This window comes from Porites lutea, chromosome 5 (assembly GCF_958299795.1).
Source record: "Porites lutea chromosome 5, jaPorLute2.1, whole genome shotgun sequence".
Lineage (NCBI taxonomy): Eukaryota > Metazoa > Cnidaria > Anthozoa > Scleractinia > Poritidae > Porites > Porites lutea.
The window spans coordinates 42195381-42223089 of record NC_133205.1 but is presented as its reverse complement, the minus strand read 5'-3'; the positions used below and the strand labels follow the sequence as shown (position 1 = coordinate 42223089).

The 27709-nt window shown below is 39.0% G+C and overlaps 2 protein-coding genes across 3 annotated transcripts in view; one reads left to right on the top strand and one right to left on the bottom strand.

Annotated features, from left to right (window-relative positions):
- Positions 1-25457, top strand: part of LOC140937799 (GTPase-activating Rap/Ran-GAP domain-like protein 3) — a 28640-nt gene extending 3183 nt beyond the window's left edge. Inside the window, exons 2-27 of one of the 2 annotated variants that reach the window (XM_073387371.1) lie at positions 8662-8731; positions 8949-9038; positions 9310-9400; positions 9688-9806; positions 10751-10815; positions 11302-11365; positions 11825-11851; positions 11976-12051; positions 13047-13145; positions 13596-13699; positions 14518-14623; positions 15020-15065; positions 15168-15274; positions 15625-15731; positions 16132-16233; positions 16399-16476; positions 16716-16779; positions 16897-16944; positions 17522-17617; positions 18441-18557; positions 19859-20022; positions 20365-20514; positions 20971-21040; positions 21196-21276; positions 21945-22063; positions 22631-25457. In XM_073387371.1, the coding sequence (XP_073243472.1) occupies positions 8662-8731; positions 8949-9038; positions 9310-9400; positions 9688-9806; positions 10751-10815; positions 11302-11365; positions 11825-11851; positions 11976-12051; positions 13047-13145; positions 13596-13699; positions 14518-14623; positions 15020-15065; positions 15168-15274; positions 15625-15731; positions 16132-16233; positions 16399-16476; positions 16716-16779; positions 16897-16944; positions 17522-17617; positions 18441-18557; positions 19859-20022; positions 20365-20514; positions 20971-21040; positions 21196-21276; positions 21945-22063; positions 22631-23056 (2686 nt within the window). In that variant the 3' untranslated portion in view covers positions 23057-25457. The remainder of the gene's footprint in view (positions 1-8661; positions 8732-8948; positions 9039-9309; positions 9401-9687; positions 9807-10750; positions 10816-11301; positions 11366-11824; positions 11852-11975; positions 12052-13046; positions 13146-13595; positions 13700-14517; positions 14624-15019; positions 15066-15167; positions 15275-15624; positions 15732-16131; positions 16234-16398; positions 16477-16715; positions 16780-16896; positions 16945-17521; positions 17618-18440; positions 18558-19858; positions 20023-20364; positions 20515-20970; positions 21041-21195; positions 21277-21944; positions 22064-22630) is intronic. The other variant, XM_073387372.1, reaches the window with a different exon arrangement.
- The window catches only part of LOC140937809 (zinc finger CCCH-type with G patch domain-containing protein-like), a 204926-nt gene that overhangs the window by 113942 nt on the left and 63275 nt on the right, over positions 1-27709 (bottom strand). The gene's annotated exons all lie outside the window — the stretch shown is intronic.

The following is a 27709-nucleotide window of genomic DNA, read 5'->3' as shown; positions in this document are numbered from 1 at the left end:
AAAAATTGGGCAGTTCTTCGCTGGTTTCTTCCATATTTTACAGAGAAGGAAAAGTGCACTACAGCTTGAAAGACGACAGCTTTACAGCCAGGTAAAAAAAAATGCTCACGTCATCTTATTTACGCACGGGCGTGCGTAAATAAAGATCAGGGCGGATAAAGGTTGGGCGGTGAAACGAGCCCGTCCGTGCAAAAAGGTGTGATGCAGTGGACTGGGGCTCTCCTTAGAAATTAATGTCGCTTGTTTTCGACTTCGGTCAGCGCTTGCGATGTGGTTTGTACATTAGACACTGCCGCTGTCACTGAATTATGGCGGCTTGATTTGTTTTCTTGCACTTCTTCCTCGTTCCTTTGTGCTGGTACGCTGTCTCCGAGAGGCCAATGTTGCTATTTTTTGCGGGAGGTTTGGTTGGAGTAGACAAACATCTCTTTCAAAGGGTTTTTTTTATTACTTCCATAACTCTACCACTGAATTATATTTTTGTTCTGCTACTCGCTAATGTCGATGTTATTCCAAAACAAAAACAACTAAATACTGTCTAAAACACGAAGGAAAATCTCATCCATGTCATCCATGGCAAAACTAAAAGACAGCAGATCGTGTTTCATAACTAGATGACGTGTATTTTATAAATGCGTGCAGCTCGTGCAAGGTGAAATTATGCTAATTTCAATCATCATCATCTTTCTTTTTAATGTGAAAAAAACATCTCATACGTCTTTCTGTTTCTTCGAAACTTCAAAATTAGTTTCCCGTCAGTTTTTATTGTTTACCTTGTTTTGTTTTAGAGAGAAAAACGGAGAAAAAACCTTACAACTAACCTCAATAAAATTTGTTTACATGCGGTTGCCGGATTTGCAACGCATTGCGCGAATCGCCATGGCGCGTTGCACCCTAGGAAGCAAAGTTTGAAGAAGTACAACGCCACTATATCAATATATATCAATCTAATTTTTTGCTATGTTATGTAAAATTTATCCCCCTTTAACATATGTAAAAATTGAGGTTAAGAAGTGTTAAGCTTTTGCAAACGAAACGGCGAAAGACGATTTGGTGATATTTAGTGGAAGGAGGAGGTATTCAACACTTAGAAATTAATCTCAAATTTTGGCATTATACGACCAACAAGTTTGACTTATAGACGTACAGACACAAACATATGAAACTGTTTATTGATATTGTTATGAAACGAATTTATCTATTTAACATTGTAGCCTGAAATTACAGAAAGAAAATAGGATTTCCGGTTTGCAAAAAGGAAAATTTCGCCGGCCTTCAAGCACACCGGAAGCGCGGAAAGAGCGCTCGTGCCAGTCCTACTCCGCATCACACATTAAATGAAGAGCGGAGCGCTCGTTTCACCGCCCAACCTTTATCCGCCCTGATAAAGATTTTGTTCATAGCGGCTCTTATATAGGGCAAGCACGCGCGCTATGTTATAAACAATATTTGAAACCAAGTCGTGCTATTGCCGTGTAGCACGACAAGATTTGCAGTGCAACACGCGCAGCTTTAGGCAAACACTGGCTAAATATCAGAATATTGAAAATGCAGAAGAGTGGACAATTCCCTTGCCCCTCCCTTAATTTTGCGATCCGAATGCATATACTTTCCGGAAGCATTGTTATGAAAAATTTTAATAATTTCCGAGCGCAACCAGCATCATCATATCGCCAGTTTACGAAATTTTTAGAATTTTGATGAGATAGCAAGTCACGGCGTAATAGAGTTATACCCTGTACACATTTGTCCAGGTGAAACAAGACATTCGTGAATATCTTTCTTTCAGAGTAGTCTAGATACCCTTATATTGGTACTTCATTTCGCGGGTACTTAATTTCACGATTTTAGCGAGACAATATTTCGCAGAGTTTAATTTCCGCCATTTTAATATAGTCGAACCTCTACTGACGTCAGATGACCTGCGGTTTTCTATACAACTGGTATTCTGCAAAAAAAAAACTATGTGGTTTATTGGTGTTGAAGTAGAGCAAGAGACGAGTGCACCCCCTCCTAAAAAAAAAATCCTGGATCCGCCCCTGCTGTGTACAACGGCCACTTTTTCAGGGGCACCCAACGACTATTTTCTGTAAAATATCTGTTCGGAGACGCAAATGTTGCCTAGAACTTTGTCTAGCTTGAGGACGGCTAAAAATTTCTTGATGATCGTTCCATTCGTGTAAAATTTTCGAAGCTCATCTAACAAATTCCCTACGATTTTCTGAAGTTTAATTTTTCACAATTCACTTCTCAGGTTATGTTATTTTTCGTAGAAAAAAGGAAACCTAAAATTTTCGGATTCAAGAATGTGATGGAAAGAGGAATCAGAAAAATTCTCCCTTTCGTAATTCGTTAAATTGCATGTAACATTTTTGGGAAAATAATACTAAAGCCCTGGTAATTTCGAAAAGACTGAGGTTGCCCTAGGATGACCGAACAGATACAAATTTTATAGCGCCGCTTAGAATGTATTTCTAGATACAGCTACTTCGAGAAAGGTTGTCGGAAAAAAAGTGCACGCGACAATCCCGAAAGGTAATGTGGGATATGATCAATACACTGTTCCTGACACTGTAGCTGTCGAACCTACGTTTGTTGCTTTCCTTTAGCACTCGCAAACATATGTCCATGACCTCTTGTGCCATTCTTTCAAATTTCTTTGAAGAACAGTGAACTCAAAACTACCATAATACTTTTACTACTACTATTACTACCTACTATTACTACCATAATACTTTTTGCGATTGTCGCGTGCACTTTTTCCGAAAACCTTTCTCGAAATAGCTGTATCTAAAAGTACTCTAGATAGCCATCGTTGGGTTTTCCCCGACTTTTTTTGGCGTACAGTCCATACATTGACTATTATTTAAACCTCTCTACAACGGAAACAGTCACTTTCTTCTGCCCCTAAAGTGGCCGTTGCGAGGAGAGTCAACTGTAAGCAAATATGAAACTCGCAATTCAAGCGTTCTCAACGTCATTTGTTTTTCAAAAAGACTGTTAAGGTGAACTGGAACAAGCAAAAATCATTTTTAAAAATTGTCTTTGAAAGGTTTACTGAGCAAAACGGATATCTGAAAATTAACTGATTGTATTACAAACTGTATATGAACAGGGTGGCCTTGAAACCCCGTCACTGTTTGCATCGAACTCGAATCTACCTCGAAAAACGTTATAGTGTTGGAGCGTTACAAGAAAGTTCTGAATGGGAACTACAGGGAACCAATTAAGTAATGGCAATTTTGACGACTTCACGAAAGATAGATTTCAAAGGGATTTGTACAAGTGTAGCGCGGATTCAGATGAAGATATGAAATAGCTAAATTCTCCACTTGATGTGTGAAATCTTTGTTAATGATCGTTCGAGTATTTTTCGATACATATCTTGTATGTGTTATGTTTTAAAAGCATTAACACTATTTTTCTGTGATGTGAAATTTCTATATGGGTATTAAGTTCGCGAGGATATTTATTCGCGTGTCTTTAATAAAGCAATCGCGAAAAGCGCGAAATTAATATCAATAAGGCATTATCTTTTCAGCGCCTATGAATGCCCCTTGTCTAAACTTGTAATTGTAGCGAATGGAGAGTGACATGCGGACATTTCTGTGTAAATATAATATTTTAATTCAAGGCTGTTAACTGCGGCAAAGAGGTACCTTAAGTCGTGCCAATATTTCGATCAGTACAACTTTATAACTGTATTGTCATGTCACGTATTTTTTCAAATTTGCCTTGTCGTCAATTTTTCCGAAAAAACTTGTATTTAACTACGAGAAAGGATGAAAATAATAACTTAGACCCCTTACAAAAATTTCTGGATCCGCCCCTTGTTATAACAGAAGCCATGAATCATGTTGTGTCCGAACAATTAAAAATAATAATTTTTAAGTATCTTTTTAACCTGTACGTCGTTCTAGCAATGGATGGGCGGATTAAACTTCAGCTATTGCTGAATCATTGTTTGCATAATCATGATCTCTTTTTGGCTCTTGCGTATTCGTTTTTTGTCAGCGATATCTAATTAGTTTGTTTTGGTTTCCAAGATCTGTCATTTTTCACCCCTGACTGTTTCTTTTTAAATCTTCATTCGAAGATTTTCACTTTAAACGAAACTGCTACTCTGCTACAGGTGACACTTGTGAAACCAGAATACTGCTTCGTTTAAAGAGTTTCGCAAAGAAGACCTAAAAGGTTCCCTTGAGGGAATTCAATACAGGCACCGCGTATTGTACCCTTAGAACAAACCTCAAGAAAGCATTTTATTGCAAAAGCAGACAAACAAGCTTCACTAAATATGAAAATCAAAGTGTTTGATGCTAAGTTAAAATGACAACAGTTTGATTATTACCGAGCAGTATTCTAAACAAAACACCCACAAAACTGGGACAAGAGATTGGTTACCAGTCAGGATCTCTTTGAACGATTTGTTTACAAGTCTGTATGCAGACTATAAACGAAACAATGGATTACCTCTTTGAATTTGCATGAAGTTTGAAAATATGCCTGATTTCCATTTGCACATAATTCACAAAATTGAAAACGTTGTAAAAATAAAGAAGGAAAACGTCTCTTTTTGAAGCCGGCCAGTTATTCAAGTTGGTCCTGGATGCTCGTCGAGGCGTGATCTCTACAAACAACGGCTTGTTTTCAGAGAGCCGTAATTGCAAATTACAAAAACATTTCGTTCAATTCAGCGTCTCCAAGGAATTTCTTCCTATGTTATTCTACAGCTGTACTCTCGTTGTGTGAAAGTCACTCGTCAGCCATCCCGTCAGTTCGTTGATTTGTGCCGACAGTTACGACAGTTCAATAGACTGTAGTTTCATTATGTCGAATTATGGTCTTCTTTGACTCGACTGTTGCATGATTTAACAAGTTGCACACAAGCTGAAGTGCTCTTCAAAATAATTGAAATCAAGCGATTCTTTATAGAGCCATAAAGGAAGTTTCCAGTTACTTGAAACTGACAATTTATTGGATACTTGGTGTTCATCAATGCATACACCATTTTAAAGCAAAGCATGTCTGTTCCAGGTATTTTTTATCACTGGTAACAAGAAAGTTTGCGGTGGCGACATTCGAAAATTTTAAATATCGTTAAAGTTTTATAACCACGTAAACTGTATTGTCATACAGTCATTGACTTTTCTTTCAAAACGCTCAGCAAGACGTTAACCAAGTCACGAACAACGCATTAGTACTTCATCACGTACGTTGCTGTCAAGTCATGATTTACTGTAAACATTGAAGCCCTTGGACACATTTGGACGCTGGATTTGTTCAAGTGCTAGAGCACGCCAGTAGTATTGTGTAGTCTAAGTGGTTGTTTATATTTTTTTCCGGCAACTATTTTTGTCTCATACCGTCCGTCTTGTACCAGCCTGTCCTGAATACCACACTTCCGTCGCCAATTCGCCGTCAAAGTGTGTCGTCACAACCGCGGGAGAAGTCCCCTAATATTTGTCAGCTGTTGTATATGTTGCATCCAATTACAGCGACAAGAATTAGAAGGCGTATTAAGTTCGGTGCAGGTTTTATTACATTTAATCACATTTAATCGCAGTATTGAGGCTACTTAAAATCCTTTTTGTGTCGCGTGAGTGATTGTAACACAGAGTCCAATAAATTTGGGAGGACGGCTTATTCAAATCAGCAACGAACGAAGCTTGAAGAGTAAAACAGGGCCGTTACAGTTGGGTTCGAGACAAATAACGTTACCTTTGCTGCAAATCAACACCAGTCAGCTGTGGGCTTACTCTACGTTAATACCTTCCAAGCAAGATTTGTTTGTTTCGTTTTTCATTCCTCGGGGTATTCATGCGTGGCTAAATATTAGGTAACGCGTGGAAGTGGTATTACAGCATGGTTACAAGAATTCGGTCTTCAACTTTCACCCACAGGTAAATATAAAAATACTGAAATATCTTTGACAACGTTAGCTGTGAACCTTCAACTCTCCTTATTAGTCATCTTATACCGATTTATGTTACCAATGCTTTTTTTTAGCTCTCACCTTCTTTCAGTCGATAATGTCGTCGCGAGGATGTTGTTTTTTAAAAACACGAGCTTCACGTATAAATGCGATTCGTTAGAAATTGGCTTTGTTGTTAATATTCAGTGAATTTTAATATTCCTAAACATTTGAACGTTTTCAGTTTCATGTAAAAAGGGTCAGCGTTTTTTATTCTCCTTTTCAATCATTTACAAGGTGGATCGTGTAATATTCGATATTCCTTCTGTATTTTTGCTATGCTGTTAATTTAATTGCCGTTTTTTATTCTGTTAAATATATGCCAAAACACACTCGCTGCCGTTGAAATGAATAAATTTCGTAAAGAATGACATCATCAAATTTTGATTCAAAGACGTCAGAGCTAAAAGCTAGTGGTAGCTTTGAAAAATAATGACGGAAGACCTGTCGTTTTATACATGTGCAGAAAAAAGTATTGGATCTGGTTACCTTGTTTCAAAAAATTCAAAATAAAAATTCCTTATAATTTTTTGAACATGAATTAACTTAAGGGAAATAGTCTGAACATTTGTTTACCGAGTTTTTCATTCAGACATTTTTCGTTTTTTTTTTTCAAGGACAGCTGTTAAATTTAAGGACTTTAAAATATGAATCATAAATAAGCTCCTTTTTTAAAAGAAAAGGAAAGACAAGTTGAATGTTTTAATTGGCTGAAACATGCATTTGTATGCTTTTGTAGCAGAACTACTGATTTGCATAATAATCAAGACAAATTTTGTCCAATCCTGCATGTGTTGTGAAAAAACAAAAACAAGTGGAAACAAAACAAAACTTCATGCAAAGGAACAAGCTACCGTAACACTCCACCTTCTAACTAGGAGGATTTGAGGGCCAGTTGGACTGATCGTATTCCAGAATAATAATTCACAAAATGTTTGTTGCTTGGGCCACTTAAAAAATTGCTACATACACTGGAATAATATTTCAAGCAGATTTCTAGATACTGCAATAGAACAAATTCCAATATAAGTGATAATATCATTTTTTCATATCCAGAATATGGTCAATTGACACACCCTAAGTTCTGCACGCACAAAAATGACATTTGATGTTTGCCGACCATCAACTGATAGTCTTGACCTTGACTGGTAGCCTCTATCATTCCAAGTTTAATTTTATATCCCCATCCTACTAATGAGGGATTGTGTCACACCAAATTGTCTTCACAGACAGGGTTTTGTTTTGTAATCATATGATAATTCCATGTTCCCCGTGAAGGGATGGATCAAAGGTCTATAACTAATATTATTATATGCAGGGCTGTCAAAAAGTTTTTAAGTAGCAGGCTGATAACGAATAGCAGGCGGATTTGGAACTCACACCAACGGCACAAGTGAGGCGTCTAGGGACATTTTGAAATTTAGAGTCTCAGAAATGCCAGTTCCAGGGGTTTTCAAGAGCTATTTTCCACCGCGGATGCGATGTTGTTTTGTCAAAATACACGCAAGACTCGGAATAATTGCCATCGAAATTTCCCAGGTGTTCAACAACATGGCATGGTTCGAATGTTTCACAGATATAAACCTGTTTAAATATGCGTACAGTGTCATTTAAAACTGAGAAATGGATGCTTTACGATTTTATTTGATGGTGCTTATTTTTTTGTTAGCAGTTATGGTAGAAGGAGAGGAAGGTAGCCGGCTAAAGATGGCTACCTAGCCGGCAGTTTTGGCCAGCTACCGGCCCTTATTGACAGCCCTGTATATATATAAACACCAATTAAATACCATTAGTGAGTTTCACATGAAAATGTGGTATCTTCAAGGGTAAAAATGACATGTTATCTTAGCAATGACTGCATAACTTGGTATCTAGATTTGGCATGGATTCCAATCTCCAGGAGAGTGCTCAGGTTATGATACAGGGACAGGGATAGGTGCATGGGAGGAGTATTTTGGAGGGTTTAAGTTTTGTAATTTGAGGACTTTGTTAGGTTTTAAGCAATTTTGCAGTGATCTTTTTGAGAAAAAAGCTCTTTACGTGGGTAATACATTCTCAATTTTTTAAACTGTATTTGGCTCGGGGTTAACTATACCCTGGGTCGCCAGGCGCTTTTCATTTATGTTTAATTTGGTTTTGGTAAAGTCTTATTCTCAAAACTGATCTACATACATTTCTTTACAGAATTAGTTGAGAGAATTTGATAAACAATCAAGGCATTTTCTCTTTGGTTTTCATTTTGTTACTTTTCATAACCTAGCTAATCTCTTGACAATGTATGGATGGTCATTCTCGGGCATAAAGGGTTAATTCTCTGTAATTCTCTGTGATTCCTACAATGGAGGTCAAAAGTGTTGGGACCTTTCCAGTGATATTGCTAAAACTAGAGATCCCTCCGCTCCCACCCCAAACAAATGGGCGAGAATGAGTGCTTTTTTGGCCACAACATTGCTGAGGGAAGTGGGGGAACGACGGGATGAACCCAAAGCCGAACAAAAAATGGTCCTTAGGAGCATGGTTCTACCTAACAATTGCTTGGAAGGGCTTTTTCACACAGTCCCAAGTTCTTTTGTCCTCCATTGTAGGTTCCAACCCTTTCTTTCTGACTCTGAGAGTGAACCAGGGTTTTAAAGGTTATTAAAATGTACTTCTCAATGAACCTGTTGAATGGTCTTCTCTCTGCACAGTGCTCCGTCTCCAGATATTGGTCGAAGATCAGGTTTAAGCAGAAAGCACTACTATGGCTCCCTTGAAGCTGTAAGTACAGAGACATTTTCCAAATTTCAGTGATAAAGTACCAGCTAAATTAAAATGCTAATTCCAAATGCTTAAATAGATACAATATGTTACAGATCCAATCTACAGTTTGCCATCTCTGCTTTACAGTATGTTATTTTTTTAATTTATTGGTTCAGGTTTTCAGAGTTAGCTTCAAATTCATGCTTGGCATTTGCCATTTTTTGATTTATTGCAGTTAAATAGCTTGCAATGCTCAGGAAATGACGTAGGTGAAAATCCAGCATGCCGGTTCAGAATGGAGAATGGTGAAATTGGCACATTTCAGGTAAATATCACCATGTCTCAAATTACAATGTTATAATCATGTAGTTTAATTCAGATGTTAAATTGTTGTTTTGTTATACTCGCTGGGGCACATATAATAGCTGATCTCTTTTGAAGCTAAAGAAGGAATACTTTTGAGATGTTCTGGGTTAAAAGTTCTGCTACTGCCTGATTCAAAACTTAATGGTAATATCAGGCCTGCATTCCCTGCTGAGCCTATACAATGATAAGCTGATGATTTTTAAATGTAACTTTTGTCTTTAAATGTTCAGAATGGAGCAGTATCACGGCAAGGTAGTGGAGTTCACTTGGAGAATCCGGAATTCCAAACCAGATGGTACTTCAAGTACTTTCTTGGCAAAGGTAGCATAATGTTTCTTTTCTCTCTTCTTGCCTTAATTATGGCCCAGCCAGGGCTCACTGATGACCAATTCATGGATTATACTGATATGGAAACTTCTCTGGAAAGCATGGGTCATTAATGAACATTTACTCATTGCTGACAAAAATACTTATCGTCACATGTTTGGTTCAACTGGGTCATAATGTTTCAGAATACTGTCTTGAAAAATGTCCAAAAAGAGGTCATTGATAGTGAGTTTTTTATAGTTGCCTTTAATTCTTGCTTTTGTATCTCTTATTTGCCTCAGTGCATCAAAATTTTGTTGGCGTAGATGGAAGCAAAAGTCCATTCATTTTGTCTGTTTGCCTGACTGATGCTGATAACTATGGTGTCCCACAGTATAGAGCCATTGTGTGGAGGAAAACGGTAAACTTAGTTTAACACATTGGTAGCTATAGGCATTGAAGGGCGTAATTATGGAGGATATCCACATTGCTAGAACTGATCCTGCTTTCCCTGTTTGGGATGATTGTCGTTATCAGGATACTACAGTAGAACTCTGGTTACTTGAACTCTGAAGGGAAACATTTAATTTAACAGTTCGAGTTAGTGGGGAATTCAAGTTATCGGGGTAAATTTCGGTGAGATTTTGATCAAGGGAAAGGAAATTTAGTTCCAGTTAGCAGGGAATTCAAGTTATTTGAGTTTCTACTGTGTCTCTGAAATGAGGGTCACCACTTTGGATCCCACAATCATCCTGACCAAAATTCTCTCTCAATCCCATAATTCCTCTAGTTTTTATTGGCCGATTATAACTACATGCCTTGCTTGAGTTAACTTGCTCCTTCCAATCTGTTTGGCGGAGGAGTAGGTGCTCATTCCCCAACAGCGGCTGGTAATTGAGCGTAGATAAAAAAAGTGGTATGCTTAAACTAGGATCCTAACACTGTAGACAAGTTTCATTAAATCAAAGTAGAATGATGTTTCATCATTTAGGGACATTTAGCTTACTTTTTTTACAAGATGTCACTAACACTGTAGACAAGTTTCATTAAATCAAAGTAGAATGATGTTTCATCATTTAGGGACATTTAGCTTACTTTTTTTACAAGATGTCAGTTTGTTAAAAAAAAAAATTCCCAAATCTTGCATCATAAATCACTAAATCCTAAACCCTGACAAACTTAAGTAGGGATCCTCTTACATTATATACATCCAGCTGGAGTATCGATTGAGCCAATGCTGTGCAAGATTCCTCAGCAAAGGGAAAAAATGTGATTGAACATTATTGTTTGGTATATTGTGTTTGGTTTCGTTGGATGATGAATTTTCAGTCTTTTACAATTATGTTGCACAAATTTGAATTGCAGGGCAGTCAAAAGTTATGTATAGCATACCATCCTAACAAGCCAGTCTCCCCAAAGACTGTATTACGGTAGGTAGAAATAAAATAATTGTTATTTTATAATTCACTTTAGAATTAAATTCAAATTCTGCTTTGTAACTATCAGTTTCAATTTATAACGGATGATAACTGTGGCAATACTGAAACTTCCCTAAAATAAAAAGCTTATAATACAAGAGTAGTATTTAAAGGTTTTGGTTCAGTGTATTATGTGCAGAAAAGAAATTCAGAAAGTGCATGGGCAAAAACATAGATCATTGTCTGAGTGAAAACCCTCCTCAAATGTCCTTGTTATAATAAGAAGTATTTTATAAGAGCAGTGAAGCCATTTACGGTCGTCTTTCCCCGGACAAATCGCAAAAAATAATGTACTTTTCTGTTTAATGATTTTACTCATTTCAAAACGTTAATGAATTTACATATCATTTTATTATTCCTTCGTTTGCCAGTACGCTTGTGAGGCATAAAGCTATTTTAACTTAAGGATTTCATGTGTACTTGTTATATTTTTTTCAGAGCGTATGGTATAAACAAGGTTGACAAAGGACCTAAAGAAGTATTAAATGCGGAAATACAAAAGGTACAAGTCCCTTTGATGCTTATGTTGGAGTTCATACTGACCTTTTGAAGGTTTTGGTACACTAAGACAATCACAGGTCTTGCGGAGAATATGTTAGTATATTATGTTAGCCGGAGCTGCTGAACGCGAGAACCAGCCAGAACCAGCTTCACAAGAGACCCTTCTTGTATCCAAGGTCGCCGCGTTTCAGTCCAAAAACGCGGGAAAATGTTTCAAGGCGTAGTCTTTACGCTCGTCTCGTAAATTGTCAAAATTCTGATTCAGGAAACAATCTAAGATGAAAGTTTTAAAAATTTTTCAAATTGCATTGCTCTATATAATAACAATAAGCACTTTGAAATGCATTCTAACACGCGTCCTCGATTCAAAGGGACAAAACTGATCAAATGTTCACGCATTACAGAGTTGTTCGTGTTTGAGGGGTAGGAATCTGACATTTTTTTCATGTTTATTTTTTAGGAATTACTTGTTTTGGAAGAACAGGAGGTAAACAGTTATTTACTTGCAAAATCCCCTTTCAAGTTTATTATTTCTTATGATCTTGTCACGACAATTTTCCCAACACAGTGTTTTTATTAATCGAATCACATAAATTTTTTCATCTCATCAGGGATCTGTTAACTTCAAGTTCGGCGTTGTTTATGCCAAACAAGGACAAACTACAGATGACGAAGTGTTCAGTAATGGTTAGTTAAGGCTTAACAGCTCTTCAATCTATTACCAGGTTGCATAATCTTTGGAGTCTGTTAATAAAACATAAGTTTAAAGGGGTTTATAAATTGGAGTCTTAAGAGTAAATTTCTGGAACGGACCCAGTTTTTATTCGGTTTTTATTCGCGTTTCGAGTCGTTAAAGCTTGGTGTGGATCGCCGAATGAAGTCCCACGATAATATGGAAACAACCCTTCAAAGTTCGAAGAGTTGGCTAGCCTTACGTCGGTCGTTTCGTCGGGTCACAAACTCACTCGAAAATTAGGCTTAGCGTTCCCGGCAATATTTGCGAGAATCTTTGGAGAAGGACTTCAGCTCTCTTTAAATCGCTCGACTGACGCTAGCAATGCTTATAAACAGCACCCAACATGTGACTTAATGCATACCTTATTTTAGGACCGCGACTTCCAAAAAGTGGGGAGCTTAAGCAACGACGACGGCGACGGCAACGAGAACGGGAAAAAAGCAATAGGTTTGGATTGGCAAAATAACATTCTTGCATGTGCAGCGTTTTTGTACATTTCTTTACCGTCGCTGCACGACTACAACGTGAAAGTGCCTAATTTGACGTTTTGTCGAGGACGGGAACACAAGACAACAACTTTCTTTTTCTTTTCGTGAACTTTGAAACAGCCTTTTAGAATTTTAGAATGGAGTAAACTTTAGAAGCACTACATAATGCCTAACATATAGGGCTACGGGATCGAATGTCCCCCCCCCCCCTCCTCCCCCAGCTCGCGGGGTAGACTGCAAAACAGGCCTTTTTTCGCGTTTGATTAAAACGCGCGAGCGCGGTCAAGCGAAAGTCCTGTTGCGAGCCGAGGGTCAAAACGGAGTGTGATACTGAGGAGATACGCCTTGTGTATTTGTGCTTTCAAAAACCGAATTTGACGGGAAAAACCCGACCGTTTTGCAGTCTACTTGTGGGCCCTGATTATGTATGGTAACGCCTTGTCTCCCACTGATTGCAGTGAACGTCAGTGTGGAATTTGAACGCTTCCTAGAGCTTCTAGGAGAAAGAATAGAGCTCAAAGGCTGGCAGAAGTATCGGGGAGGATTGGATGTAAAAAGTAAGTTCTCTACGTCTTAATTGTCTGCTTAAGTGTCTTAGTTAGCGGACAAAAGACCGTTTTTCTGTGATTTTCTCAACCATATGCCATAAACGGCAACGGATATTACCGCCAATTAAGTATCGTAAAACCACAGCCGAGGTTAATATAGCTAATGCTAGCCAATTTAAGACATACATGCCGGATGCTCCACAAGCGTGAGATAGAAAATTAAAGCTTAAGCGAGTAAGCCCTATCAGTTATTGAGGTCTTTTTTAGCTCAGCAGTTACGGAATTCGAGTGATTCCACTCAGAAACGGGCTATCATCAAGACTCAATAATAGGTGCAATGAAAGTTTTCATTTGGCTAAACATCAGTTTTACGGGCGCAAAACGTCGCCTCAGGGCACTCTCGCTGCTACATCCTCATCTTTTCCAGCGAGCTGTTAACTTCTTTCATCCTTGTTCTAGATGATATGACTGGTTCGCATTCTTTGTACACAATGTACGAAGGACATGAAGTAATGTTTCATGTGTCCACCATGCTGCCGTTTACACCCGACAACCCGCAACAGGTGATGCTGCAATAACTAACCATAAACTGATTTATATAAAGACAGCATGTTAATACACATTTCCTTATGTCAAGAGAAAAGGGCAGTCGAACCCTTCAGAAGAGAACGTCATAGTGTCCTTGTTAATCTTAACTGCTCAGACGATGTGAGGGTGATTGACACCGGCTACAAGCAAAATTAAGGTTCTGAACACACTAATGTGTTCTCGTTTGAAAACGCATACACTTCTTTTCGTTTAGTCCTGCTGTCCATACTAATACGCTGAGCGGTTTCATCGAAAACGCGTTGACTTGGAAATGTGCTTGAAAGTGGATAAAAACGCAAACGCATACATCTCGCAGAAGTGTGGGACGGATGGGCAGTCGAAAACGCATCAAAATGACCAAAAATATCGCAGGCGCGTATGTTTGTAGCATGCGCATAGAGTTCAACTTACGTCACAACGTGCAATATCTATCGTTTTCGAACGTGACCAAAAATATCGCAGGCGCGTATGTTTGTAGCATGCGCATAGAGTTCAACTTACGTCACAACGTGCAATATCTATCGTTTTCGAACGTTTTAGTGTGGACTGGAAGCGATCGATGCGTTTTGGATGACAACGAAAACGCGTAGTTTTGAAAACGCAGAATTGTGGATGGGGCCTATAGATTCTACTGTCATTTTTCTGGTTGGCGTGGGTGAGTGTGTTTGTTGTCCGGGGGACGGGGGGCGGACGAAGACGAAAGGCCAGGTGTTTGATTGTCGCTGATCCGTTGCAGTAAAACACAGTTACTAAATGATGTTTCCTGATTGTATTCATCTCTCTCTCTTGCTAGGTTGAGCGAAAACGCCATATTGGAAACGACATTGTTATTATTGTGTTCCAAGACTGGGATGAAAAGACTTCTTTCAGTCCTCCAGCGATCAAGTCCAAATTTGTCCGTATCCTTTTTTAACTTAAACGTACACCCCAATCTATTTTTTAAGAAGTCAATTGATTATCACATTTACAATACTACCTAAAAACATTTACATTAGAGATTCACTGACAAACAAAAGACCAGACAACCCAATCTATTTTTATATGAACGTTTGTTTTTTCCTCTTCACTTCGCGTTCGTAGGCAAGACAATCACCATTCCTTTGCATGCCACATAAACGGGCGATGTTTTCTCGAGTCTTACAAACTTAATTGGTGAAAATTCCATTCTTCGCACTACGCACTACGCACTGCGGTTTAAAAATGATTACTGTGGAAACAAAGGATAGAGAAACTTTGGAAAAAGTCAGCAATGTGTTGCCTAAATTTTGTCCATTTTGGCTCCTTAACCATTCAAGACATATATGCACTTGTTTCTTACAATAAATCAGATGCCAGCTATCGGTAAGAAGTCTTCTTGGTGTTACAGTAATGTGCCTAAAAATCACTCTTTTTTCCAAATCAATCAAAATGATAAACCAACTAAATGATTTTATCTTTCCACAGGGTTACGGTGTTCTCCGAAAAAAATGTGCCAATCTTTGGCCCCCCACTGCCTTGTCCACCGATTTTCAGAAATCACCAGGAGTTCCGAGACTTTCTTCTTGTAAAGTGTAAGTGCCTTGTATAAAGACCCCGTTTTACATGGAGAAAAGTTGTAGCACGGTACCTCATGTGGATGATCAAGTGACCTCTTTACCCTATTTCCCCACATATTAGTATAAAACGGAGCCTAAAAAAGAGCTTTGACGTGTTAACACTCTCCAGCTAGTGTACAGTGGTGTGTATCCGAATAATAAATATCATGACGTAAAATAATCCCAGTGAATTCATCAAGAAACTTGACAACCGACATCGAAGCAAGGTGTCCTGTGCACGTTGAGCTTGCATATTTACACCCTCTACGGGCGACTTTAAAATTCTATGTTCATTCATAATTTCTATGTATCTCTGTTCCTTTCAGTAATGAATGGAGAAAAAGCTGCGTACGCATCGCCCACGTTCAGCAACAGACGTCAGCGGACTCTGGACAGCTTGATAACAAGGCTTCTTCAAGATCATATGCACGAAGTAAATACTTTCCTTAACTTACGTTCTTTAAAAGCGTGTTTTACGTTTTACTAGCTTTACTGAGCACAGTCCTACCCTGCGGGGATGGGCGCAAACGGGACTCATAGGTCCAATGCAAGGAAGCCTCCCCACCCATTCCCACAACCCATTACAGACATACACTTGAGGGGGAAACCAGAGTCCCCGGGAAAAAACCTTTCAGAGAAAGAGCGAGAACCAACAACAAGACAACGCAACACACATATGGCGTCGCCTGCGGGACTTGAACCCCGAGAGACACTGTTGGGAGGCGAATGCTCACACCCCTGTGCCTCAATTGTCTCTCCTGCCTCCCTCCTCCCCCTCACCCCCCACCCCGGATTATCGGGCCTTAGTGTATTCTTGGGTTTGTTTATTGCAGAAACTCGGTGCACGAAAATCCTGGAACGACGTGTTGGATTCATCTCGAGGTAATCGTCGAAAGGGGATGGAGCGAGAACAAGCTTTCTTGCAGTTTGGACAGGTAGGTTCAGTTTACTGTCCGTGAGGTACATGTGCTGGCGGCTTGCTACTCCTAGCTTCTTACAGTATAGGCCACTCGCTGACACTGCCTTCTTAATTCCTCACAGTCGCCATGTTTATTAGCCATTCCCTGCCATCTCGTTTCTTTGTCTTTGTTTTTTTCTAGTCCTTGAAGCTGAAGACGATCGTGAAAGGTGATGCCCCTACCAGTTTGGCCAGCACTGCTGGAAACGCGAAAGTTGAGGTGAGAAAAAAAAGGAAGCACTCTTGTTATTGGTATTCCTCACCTTAAAGTTAACGGTCTTGGGAAACGTGATTACATCAGCGTAAGGTCCCTTTGTGAACCATCGTTACATACTTTACATGCGATCCGTTTAAGAAGTTAAGCATGAAAACGTTCCATGCAAGTGTAAGATTTTCTATTTGTCACAGTGGCACGATCAAGTTAACCGTGCTTACCTATATTCTTCCTTTTTGTTTTAGCCATGGGAACCGCAATGTATATTCGAGGATTTCCCTACCAAAATATTTTGTGGTGATTCGTGGGGTAAGATATCTTTTGTATTGACCACATAACTATAATTCTCCTAATTATTGCAATACATTTTCGTGATATCGTGTAAATGGTTTATAGTTCTCATTTTTAACTGAAACTGGTTTACAGGAAACAGCCTTGTGTTAGGAACAGAGGATGGCATTCAGATACTACAAGGTAACAATTTTATGTAATGTTTAATAAAAAAAAAAGCGAGTGTTTTATCAAGAGCAAAACACCAAGCGCTTTTAGACAAAATAAACAGGGATCAGTAACGGCTTCAAATACTTTGCTCTGTTCATAACCCCTGAGTTTTTCATGGTCATCATCATCATTATCACTATCATCATCATCATCATCATCATCGTCGTCGTCGTTATTATTATTATTATTATTATTATTATTATTATTATTATTATTATTATTATTATTATTATTATTATTATTATTATTATTATCCCAAAACAATTGAAGCTAAATTTCCCTCTCAAGTATATTTGATGTCCTTATTGTTCTGTCATCAAATGGTGGCTTGTTCATAAATTTTCATCATTATTTGCCCCCAACAAACAACGTTTTCCATCCAAGAGAGTGGAGGCCCTATTTGAACCTGGGACCCTCAGAAGGTGTGGTGTATGTCAGTACTTATTACCAGCAGTTGTAAGAAGTTGAAGTAGGAATAAAGGACTACAGACTATTATCTCTCTTCTCTCCGCGTGTCCAGTTATATGTATATGCTATTCTCTTATTCCAGGGTCAAAACACCGCTACATGTTCGACAAGTCAGTGGTCGCAAAACAAATGAGTATTGTGGAAGCTTTCGGATTACTTCTCTTTCGAGTTGACAAAGGTAATTTTTGCAAAAAGGTAGTTGAAAAATCGACTATTTTAAAAAATGAGCTCCACAGAGCTCTTTAAACTGAGGTCCAGGTAGAGGTAGAGGGCTTTCACAACAATAGGCAATTTTACAGTTGTGGGCGTAGTGTCCTAGCCTTTGAGTGAACGTGAGGTTGAGGTTAGCCTTGTTTTGATATAAACTTCCATTCTTTTCTAATGTAAATTTTGCTTAAAAAAAATGCTAGTTAGCATAAGACAGACATGATTTACATAATGAAGCAGGAAGGGTTGTATCAAAACAAGGTCAACTCCAACCTCGTTTTCACCTGTAGCTGTAAAATTGGCCATTGGTGTTGGTTGGTTGGGAACATCTGGGGTCTAGTTCAATGCAATCAGTATAGACTTATTAGTCGTCCTGACGTTTAAGCCGTCTTATAGACGGGACTCACTTTTAAAGTTTAAAGTCGGACTTAAGAGCCAGGCGTCTTAGACGTCTTCTAGTGTAAACACGGTAATAAATCCAAAATCTCACTGCACTTTCGTCGACCCTCGCCCACATCAAACTCGTAGACTATGAATGATTAATTCTTGCGTATCTTTTTGTTTTTAACTGCCTTTAGGCCACGCTACGGTTGTTCAAAAGTTGAATAACGCTATTTTCTGGACTGTATATCTCTATATAGTGGATAAACTTATGGTTTAGCTAAATCTTTTCCTGACTAGAGATTTATCTGGTGGATAGCACTATCCAACTTTTACACGCTTGGAGCGAGGTTGTTAAAAAATGGTCACTCCTATATCTCCTTTTTATATATGTTTCGCTGATATTTTTTCAGGCAAGGAATTTCACTCATCCAAGCTGTACGTGTTCAGACTAGCAGATTTTGAAGACGAAGAGGAAGAACCGAAGTCCAGGGCATTTTGCAGAAATCACAGAGTAGAGAAAAGCAGAGGTAAACAGGTTAACTTGTTTCATTCGTGTTCGCACAGAAAGTTTGGCTTTTGTTTTTCTTGTGATATCTTGAAGGAGACTCTAAGACTTTGTTCACACCACACCGGATAACTCTTCGTGCCGACACGAAAATCTATCTGGTATAGTATGAACACATATCCGACATCTGACTCTCCACTTTAGAGATCGGCGCGGCGTAGCTTCGCTCCGTTACAGAAATCGCTCCAAAAATCACCGTTCTTAGGTGTGAAAAGAAGCCCTATCCAGTATCAGAGGCGGATCTAGGATTTTTTTTAGGAGGGGGTGCACTCGTCTCTTCTTCAACACCAATAAACCACATAGTTTTTTTTTTGCAGAATACCAGTTGTATTAGAAAACCGCAGGTCATCTCAGCGGGGGGGGGGGAGTTGCGCACCCCGTGCACCCTCCCCCTAGATCCGCCGCTGAGTATGGTTTTCGTGTCGACACCAAAAGCTCTCCGGTATAGTATGAACACCTATCCGATATGTGACTCTCCACTTTAGAGATCGGCGCGGCCCAGCTTCGCTCATTTACAGAAATCGCGCCAAAATCACCGTTTTATGTGCGAGCAGAAGCCCTGTCCGGTATGGTTTCGCGCGCGCGTGAACGCTATCCGGTATAATGAGAACATAGACTAAGAATGCAACACAGACATGTTGGTATAGACTGTCTGTCGCCTTATGCAGTACTAAAAGAGGCCCAGTTCGGTTAAATTGTACATTTAGCATAAAAAGAATCAGCAGACTTGATTTAAAATTTAATGGGAAGTGATCTAGTGCATAGCTTCACCGGCTTTCAATCTAACGATCAGTGCTTCCCCGAAGTTGGTCATTACTGTCATTTTCTTTCCTCTAACTCTCAAGAGCACTCTACAGCTAATCAAACTTGAAGCAAAAATCCAAATTAATTATTTTGTGTAGAATACTTTATATTAAATAGTATCATGAAAGCGCTACTGAAGACGTTGCATTATTTTTTTTTAATGGTTACTTGTTCAAACAACAGGTTTTGTTCATAGGCTCTAAAGTTGACGCAGCATTTCTTTAAAGGAAAAAGGGATTTTTGCAGGGACACAGACGCCATCACAGTAGCTGACATGGCTGGTCACAAACATATTTTAGCTCGGTCATTGCGCGTTTCTGAGCGATCACCGATCAAAATATGACCGGCCAATTTAAACAAACAGACATGAGACCCCCGTTGATAATACAGTAGCTGACGTAGTAAATTACTCTTATAGATTATAACCGTGAACCCCATGGTTCTGAATTGATTTTGTAGGATGTCATTTGTTTTCCGTGAGCCAATCAGGAGAAGGTGAACTGAGGCTTGCAGTAGCTGTGGGAAAGAAAGTTATCCTGTTGCGATGGAAACACTCTGCGGTATGGAGCACGTGGTCACTTGGAAACAATAGGAACGTGGCGGAAGGATTTGACACTATCAAGGTAGCAGTATTAAGCAATTAAAACCTCTTGTTAGCGACCGCCTTTTCGAAGAGACCACTTAAAATCCCAAAGCTGGTCAACCTCGCCCATTTTTAAGGGAAAAAGCCCTGGGGACGAGGTTGTAAACTGGTAAAAACGCATGGAGGTTCACTTATTCAGACTTTTTAACTGCGGTCTAAAAGAATGTGGCCTCTTTAGGTTTAAGTTTTGAAAAACAGCAAAGTCTTGTTATTGTGGTTTTTGTTGTTGTTGTACACATTTTTTGCGAACCCAAAAGTTGTGCAAAAATGTTGTGACATCCATAAACTGATCTCCTAGTTTATTTGTTTTTTTGTTGCCCAGGAAGTGACTTTAGGAGATGCGCCGAGTCTAATGACGCTGGTCTACACCAGCTGTCGTGAAAGTCTTGTTTGTGTGGGGTATAAACATCAGTTTGATCTCATCAGCGAGGCAGGAGATGTGTCAAGAATACATTCTATTGACAAGCAAAAGGTAGTGTAATGTTTTTCGGCAACTTCAGATCAACCTTGTAAACTTGCCCCCATTGTTTTTAAGAAGGAAAAGAAGCACAAGATTTCAGAGCCCCCTCATACGAGAGTATGTCTAGGATATCGATGCATGCTTGTTTTCCTGTTCAGTGTTTTTTATTTCAGCACTGAAATTTCCGCAGAACCAGCTGACACAATAATTTTCGAGAAAAAGACGACTTTTTAAGTGGATGAAGTTTCATAAAAAAGTCGTGACTTTCTCAAAAGTTATTTCTTCTTTTGTTGTGTAACCACTGTCCATAACATAACGAAAATGCCACGATTGTTCGCGGTCAAAGGACGGATAACGGATTTAAACGTTGCCTCATTATGTACAAAGCTGGGCACTATAACAAATTGTTCTTCCACGCGGAAATCAGAATTTGATTGAATGATTTATTCATGTTACAATCCTTTACAGAAAGCAACTTTGGTCTCAGCAGTTGATGTGTACGAAGAAGAAGAATCCGAACTGCTTGTTTCCTTCAATCGTAAGTTTTCCTTGAAATTAGTAGTACAGTTGCACATCATCATCAAAATCCTTATCCTTTAATTCCTCTATACACCTAAATATATCGAAGAGACAAATTCTGTGGGTATTAGTTCTGGAAGTTCACGAGTTAATAATTCCGAATGTTTTTTCCAGACCAGTCCATATTTAAAAGGCTGACAGGGGAGCAGTCATCAAGTTTTGCGTTCCAGTGGAACTCGGCCCCAAACTCAGTGGGTAAGTCATTCAAGTCAATGATGTTACACAACGACGATGATTTTTAGCGCTACGCACCATATCAACATCGTTCAGTAGCGAGATTGTTAACAATGCAACATTGTTCCAACATTACAACGCTGTGTTGCGCAAAAAATCGTCGGGTGTAAAAGCCTTACTTCCTATTATACTCATTTTGGAAACAATTCTCGATCGATAGATAATTACAGTTCTCCTCAAGGTTCTAATAACAAAATTAAAATATTGCTAATATCTGACTGACGGAACAGTTCCTATAATTTCGCCCCAGAGCATTCGTGACCGTTATGCACCGGAGGCGGTAACTAAGCGGTGTGTGGGGAAGTATATTGTACCATAGACAACGCACACACTACAAACCCTATAGTCTTTGCAGATTGTCTTTAAAATTCCGTGACTAATTGCTCATGCGCTTTTAGGGGGCTATCTGTGTTATTGTTATTATTATTACTTTACTATTATTGCCATTGTCGTCGTCATCATCATCATCATCATCATCATCATTATTATTATTATTATTATTTAAGTTGTGAAGCACGCATACCCACTTAATTTTCAACTGATTTTCTTCAAGCATTTTAACTGAACACCAGCGCATCAAACGTGTAGTAGTCATGATTTCTTTAATTTTTTTAAATTCTTTTTTTCAGTTTGCGCTTTTCCGTATTTGCTGGCCTTCACCACCAACACGATAGAAATCCGCCTTGTTGTGAACGCCAATTTGGTGCACACGCTTGTGATTCCCAAGGTTTGCCTCATATCAGCCAAGGTATGTTAAAAAAAGTCTAGGCCGAGTTTTAATTATAATTTCATTCTCCTGCACGGCCTTACAAACGATTGTTTTACTCGTGTCTTGCTGAATCACTTGAAAACCTTTTAAGGGGTACTTGTACTTTGGTAAGTCTTTGCTTCTGAACTTAGCCTAAGAGTTCAAGTAATACTTACAGAGGTCAAAAGAAAATCATCCAGTGGATTTGATTAGGATTAGACCGCTGCGAGCAGTCTCTTGTTTTTCTTTCGAGTCACAGTAGATCGGGTGAGGGCCGGCCCACACCTTCCTCCTTTTTATCATCAGTTTGCATAATTTTACTGCGTGGCTCTGTGGAAAGAGGGACGACCGCTCATTAGTATTTCATCCACCGTACAGACACATCGCATATTACACGCGCAGAAAATAAATCAACAGTTCAGCAATCTATCTGAAAACAGTTGGATTGCCTTGCTGTTTCATTATGGTAGTTTCAGGAACATGAAAACTTATCCCCTGGGTACTCTTGACGTTTCCTTGTTTGTATTAATTGTAAAACGATTTTTTTCTCTCTCTCTTTCTTTGCAGGCCGACATCTACTTCAGTGCTTGTCCGCCCAACTCGTCGAAATCGTCGATTCAAGCGACATTGGGCACTGGCCCCGCGTCTCCAGTCCAAAAGAAAACTTCTCTGTACAAAATATCCACAATTTCGTTAATGGGACAATTTCTTGATCCTCCACTCGCGCGTAAACCCCAGCTTGTTGTATCTGCATCGTCATCGAATGGAAAGAACGCAAATGAAGAAGAACTCTCGATCTCCGAGGTCATCACTGGAAAACGTGATGATTCTTCGAAGGAAGCAGTGGACTCCACTGGCATTGATACGGATTTAAATTCAAAAGGATCTACGGATAGAACTACCTCGTGCACCGAGGCACGGAAAGTCTCCGAGCCCACTGATCCAAGGGGCGCTGTCAAGTACTCGGGTAATTTGTGTTGGACGACGGTATGACGTATCATTGTCACTTCGCTGTTATTAATTAACTATAAGAGATAGTAGAGAAATATACCGGGTTTGATAGCTCTATTTAGAGGCTCAACTAACTCGAACTTGCGGCCCTACATCCATGGCAGACTGCGGACAAACTGGACGCCTTCACGCTTGCCATTGTTAATTTAATTTGACCAAGCTTTAGTGTCAGAGCATCTAGATGTCTTCATTCACCTTCGCCCAAGCGCAATCAGGTGCTGGGCTTAAGCCCGAGGAAACAGTGTGCTTTTGGTAGCCAGGACTACAAAGTTGCCAGTGTATTTTTACGGGCAAGTTCATATTTTCCACCGTCCTTGTTATTATTTTGCAGCGTACACAACTGCTCACATAAAGTGAATTATCACAACTTAAACAGTAAAGATTGAGATATTCAAATCTTGCGGCTATATTCTTTTCGAGATAGATAACGAAGAAGAAAACGGAATCACATGAATTGTCTGGACTCGTTCGAGCCTTAACGACAGCATGCATCGTGTAGTCGGAGCGAAATTTGGTATTTGAACCAGAATACCATGCATTTAAGGGTCTGGGGTCAGAAGAGACCATACTCTTTAGAGTCGTCATTCTAAACCCATGTCCTTCACAGAGAAGAATGGCAATGGTTGCCTTCAGAAAAGGAGATTTGTTACGCTCTGGAACAGAAAGCCTCGAGTTAGTAAGTTAAAGGACTTAATCTGTTTGTATAAAAACCAGTTCGATGCCCGAAGATTTGTGTAAATTTGTGACCAGAGGTTTACGTATTTTACACTGTTTGCATTACACTCCATGAAGGAGAGGCAGATTAAAAAGGGGTGTCAACCCAAATACCGTCTAAAAAAGTATTAGTAATTTTACTTAACCTGTGAATTAGTGAAAGGAATCATATTAGGGAGCTTAAGCAACAACAGCGGCAAAATAGCAATAGGTTTAACTTTGCACGTGCATCACGATTTTTTGTACATTTCTTTGCCGTCACTGCACGACTAAGACGTGAAAATTCTTAATTGGACGTTTTATTGAGGACGTGAACACAAGACAACGATTATCTTTTTCTTTTAGTGAAGATAGAAAACAGGCCTTTAAAATTCAACTCCTGAAAAAACGCCACTTTGACAAATTAAAAAAGATGGAATAAGAGTGATGAAGTTTGTAACAGCACCAGCCTCGTTCCCAGTCGTCCTCGGCGATTTCTGATGTGACGTCTCTTGTCAGGCTTGTCGGGAAAATTCGCCTATCGTGCTCGGTTCCAAGCCTCCCCTGGTCACTCTATTGCGCGAACAGGCCTGGGTACGAGGCTGTAACAGCACGAATTCTTTTTGTGGGTGACATTTTCGCTCCCGCCGTTGCCGTCGTCGTTGCTTTAGCTCCCCATTGTACATGCTACATTTTTATGTTAGGGAATTCCTATCAGTAAACAGAATTACGCACTAAATAAAAGTTTCTATTTTATGGGTTAAGTAAAATCGTTCTATGACCTTTAATGCCAAAGAACTAATCAGAGCGGAGCTCTACAAGTTTACCTCGCTTATTATTTTCTTGCATAAAATTCATACAGGATGAAAGGCGCTTGCGGTGCAACCCCTTCGGTACTTTACTAAGTATTATTTCGGAATGCATATTTTGTGATGGGTTTAAACGCAACTTTTCTATATTTTCCATCCGTTGAATTGTTTTGTTTGTTTGTTGTTGTTGTTTTTTGCCGTGTTGCTATTTTTTAAGGCAGAAGTTAGCGTTTAGCTCGCTCTACTATCCCTGAGGACAAATGGGGGACTACTCGTAGTCCAGGCAGAAGTTGGCTGTTCCTTATTATTTTACGCTATTTAATCCAAATCTACCAAAAGAACTCGACCCTCGTTCCCGGGGCTTCATTGCTGGCTGCTTATGAAAAATTAGCCGGGGATTGGAGAGAAAAACAGAGAAATATTTTGAATGAGTAATGATGCATATCACTCGACGATTTATCGAGACTTTGGAGGCTCATCCGAGCCTAGCCAATCCGAGCCTTGGTTAGTTTTACTTATTATGTTTTCGGACATGATTCTCACTCGTTTCCGGTTTTCGCTCTCTAAGGAATTTGGGTGAGACTGGGCACTAGGCTCAATAAACTAATTGAGAAGGTTTTCCTTTTCCCCACTGATGTATATATCGTGTGATGCTGTTGTATGTATTCCATTCATTGTTGTTATTAGTTTATCAGGAATAATATATTTAAATAGTTTCTATTTTAAAAAAGAGTTTTTATTGACTAGTGCGTCGATATATCTTTCCTTTGAGGTTAGATACACTGATAAGCGCTTGACTGTATACTCTGTACATTTATTTTAACATACAGAAACACGAAAAGATAGGTTGAAAGAGAGTAATAAATATTAATTTATTGAAATTGGGTTTGTTTATTTGTTTTTTAAAGCCTTTTTTTATTTAAACAATAAAAAAGCTCGTTACTGGGATTAAGGGCCTGTTTACATGGAGGCGGGGGACCCCAGGTAGGTGAGGTAACCCGCTTGGGTGGGGTAGCCCGCCTGTCCATATAATCTCTCCCTTTGATTTGATCACGTTTACATGATAAGTGGGGTGACCCGCCGCGAGTTAAGTCACCTATCTGGGGTCTCCACCTCCATGTAGACAGGCCCTTAGAGGTACAAATACAGTGAGAGCATGGTCTCAGGATGAGTATCTATTCAACCACACTTCACCACACTAGACTTGAACTCTGAAGAAGTTGCGTCGGGCGCATTACATTCTATAAAAAGGCTTACCATTGAATTGGCTTACTTCTGATTACCTCTTTCCCGAACCCAGGCGAATATTGAAAGAGCATAACAAATTCAGTAATCTCTGAAATTTTGAGGCCGATTTACCGAATAGTTTCGGAGAAATTCTCTTTGAAAACCCCAGTCTTTACAAAGACTGTATGAGCTCAACAACGCTTTTGCCACCCAGCAATGTCGCAGTTTTTGATTGTAGCTAGTTCCATTCTTATGGATTGCAAAGAGCTGAAACTTGCACAAACTGCTCAAATTAACAAGCTCTTTCAACTTTTGAAGCTACTTTGTGTACACAGTGACGTCTTCCATGGGTTAACCCGTACGCTCAGATATGTCCAGGATCGATCTTGTTAGCAAAAATTTGCTAACAAATGTTTTTCGCAATTGTCGCAAAAGAAATAATTGAGAAAAAATTATGTCAGAAAATCACTAACAAAAATCGCAAAAATCGCAAGAATAACAAATCTAACAAGAATCAAGACTTAGAAAAAAAAGAAGCCAAAGAAGGGCCCCGAAATGTCCGCAAATATCGCAAAAATCGCAAATATAACAAGGATTTTTCTTGCTAGCGACAAACACCCATGAAAAATATCGCAAAAATCGCAAAAATAACAAATCTAACAAGATTCTAGACTTAGAAAAAGAAGAAGCCAAGGAGGGCCCCGAAATATCCGCAAATATCGCAAAAATCGCAAATATAACAAGGATTTTTCTTGCTAGCGACAAACACCCATGAAAAATATCGCAAAAATCGCAAAAATAACAAATCTAACAAGATTCTAGACTTAGAAAAAGAAGAAGCCAAGGAGGGCCCCGAAATGTCCGCAAATATCGCAAAAATGGCAAATATAACAAGGATTTTTCTTGCTAGCGACAAACACCCATGAAAAATATCGCAAAAATAACAAATCTAACAAGAATAAAGAGTTAGAAAAAGAAGAATTTAAGGAGGGCCCCGAAATGTCCGCAAATATCGCAAAAATCGCAAATATAACAAGGATTTTTCTTGCTAGCTAAAAACACCCATGTCAAATATCGCAAAAATCGCAAAAGTAACAAATCTAACAAGATTCTAGACTTAGAAAAAGAAGAAGCCAAGGAAGTCCCCGAAATGTCCGCAAATATCGCAAAAATGGCAAATATAACAAGGATTTTTCTTGCTAGCTACAAACACCCATGACAAATATCGCAAAAATCGCAAAAATAACAAATCTAACAAGAATCAAGAGTTAGAAAAAGAAGAAGCCAAGAAGGGCCCCGAAATGTCCGCAAATATCGCAAAAATCGCAAATATAACAAGGATTTTTCTTGCTTGCTAAAAACACCCATGACAAATATCGCAAAAATCGCAGAAATAACAAATGTAACAAAATTCCTGACTTAGAAAGTAAAGAAGCCAAGAGGGGCCCCGAAATGTCCGCAAATATCGCAAAAATGGCAAATATAACAAGGATTTTTCTTGCTAGCTACAAACACCCATGACAAATATCGCAAAAATCGCAAAAATAAAAAATCTAACAAGAATCAAGACTTAGAAAACGAAGAAGCCAAGAAGGGCCCCGAAATGTCCGCAAATATCGCAAAAATCGCAAATATAACAAGGATTTTTCTTGCTTGCTAAAAACACCCATGACAAATATCGCAAAAATCGCAGAAATAACAAATGTAACAAAATTCTAGACTTAGAAAGAAAAGAAGCCAAGAAGGGCCCCAAAATGTCCGCAATTATCGCAAAAATCGCAAAAGTAACAAGGTTTTTTCTTGCGTGCTGAAAACACCCGTGACAAATATCGCAAACATCGCAAAAATAACAAATTTAACAAAATTTCTGACTTAGAAAGCAAAGAAGCCAAGAAGGGGTCCAAAG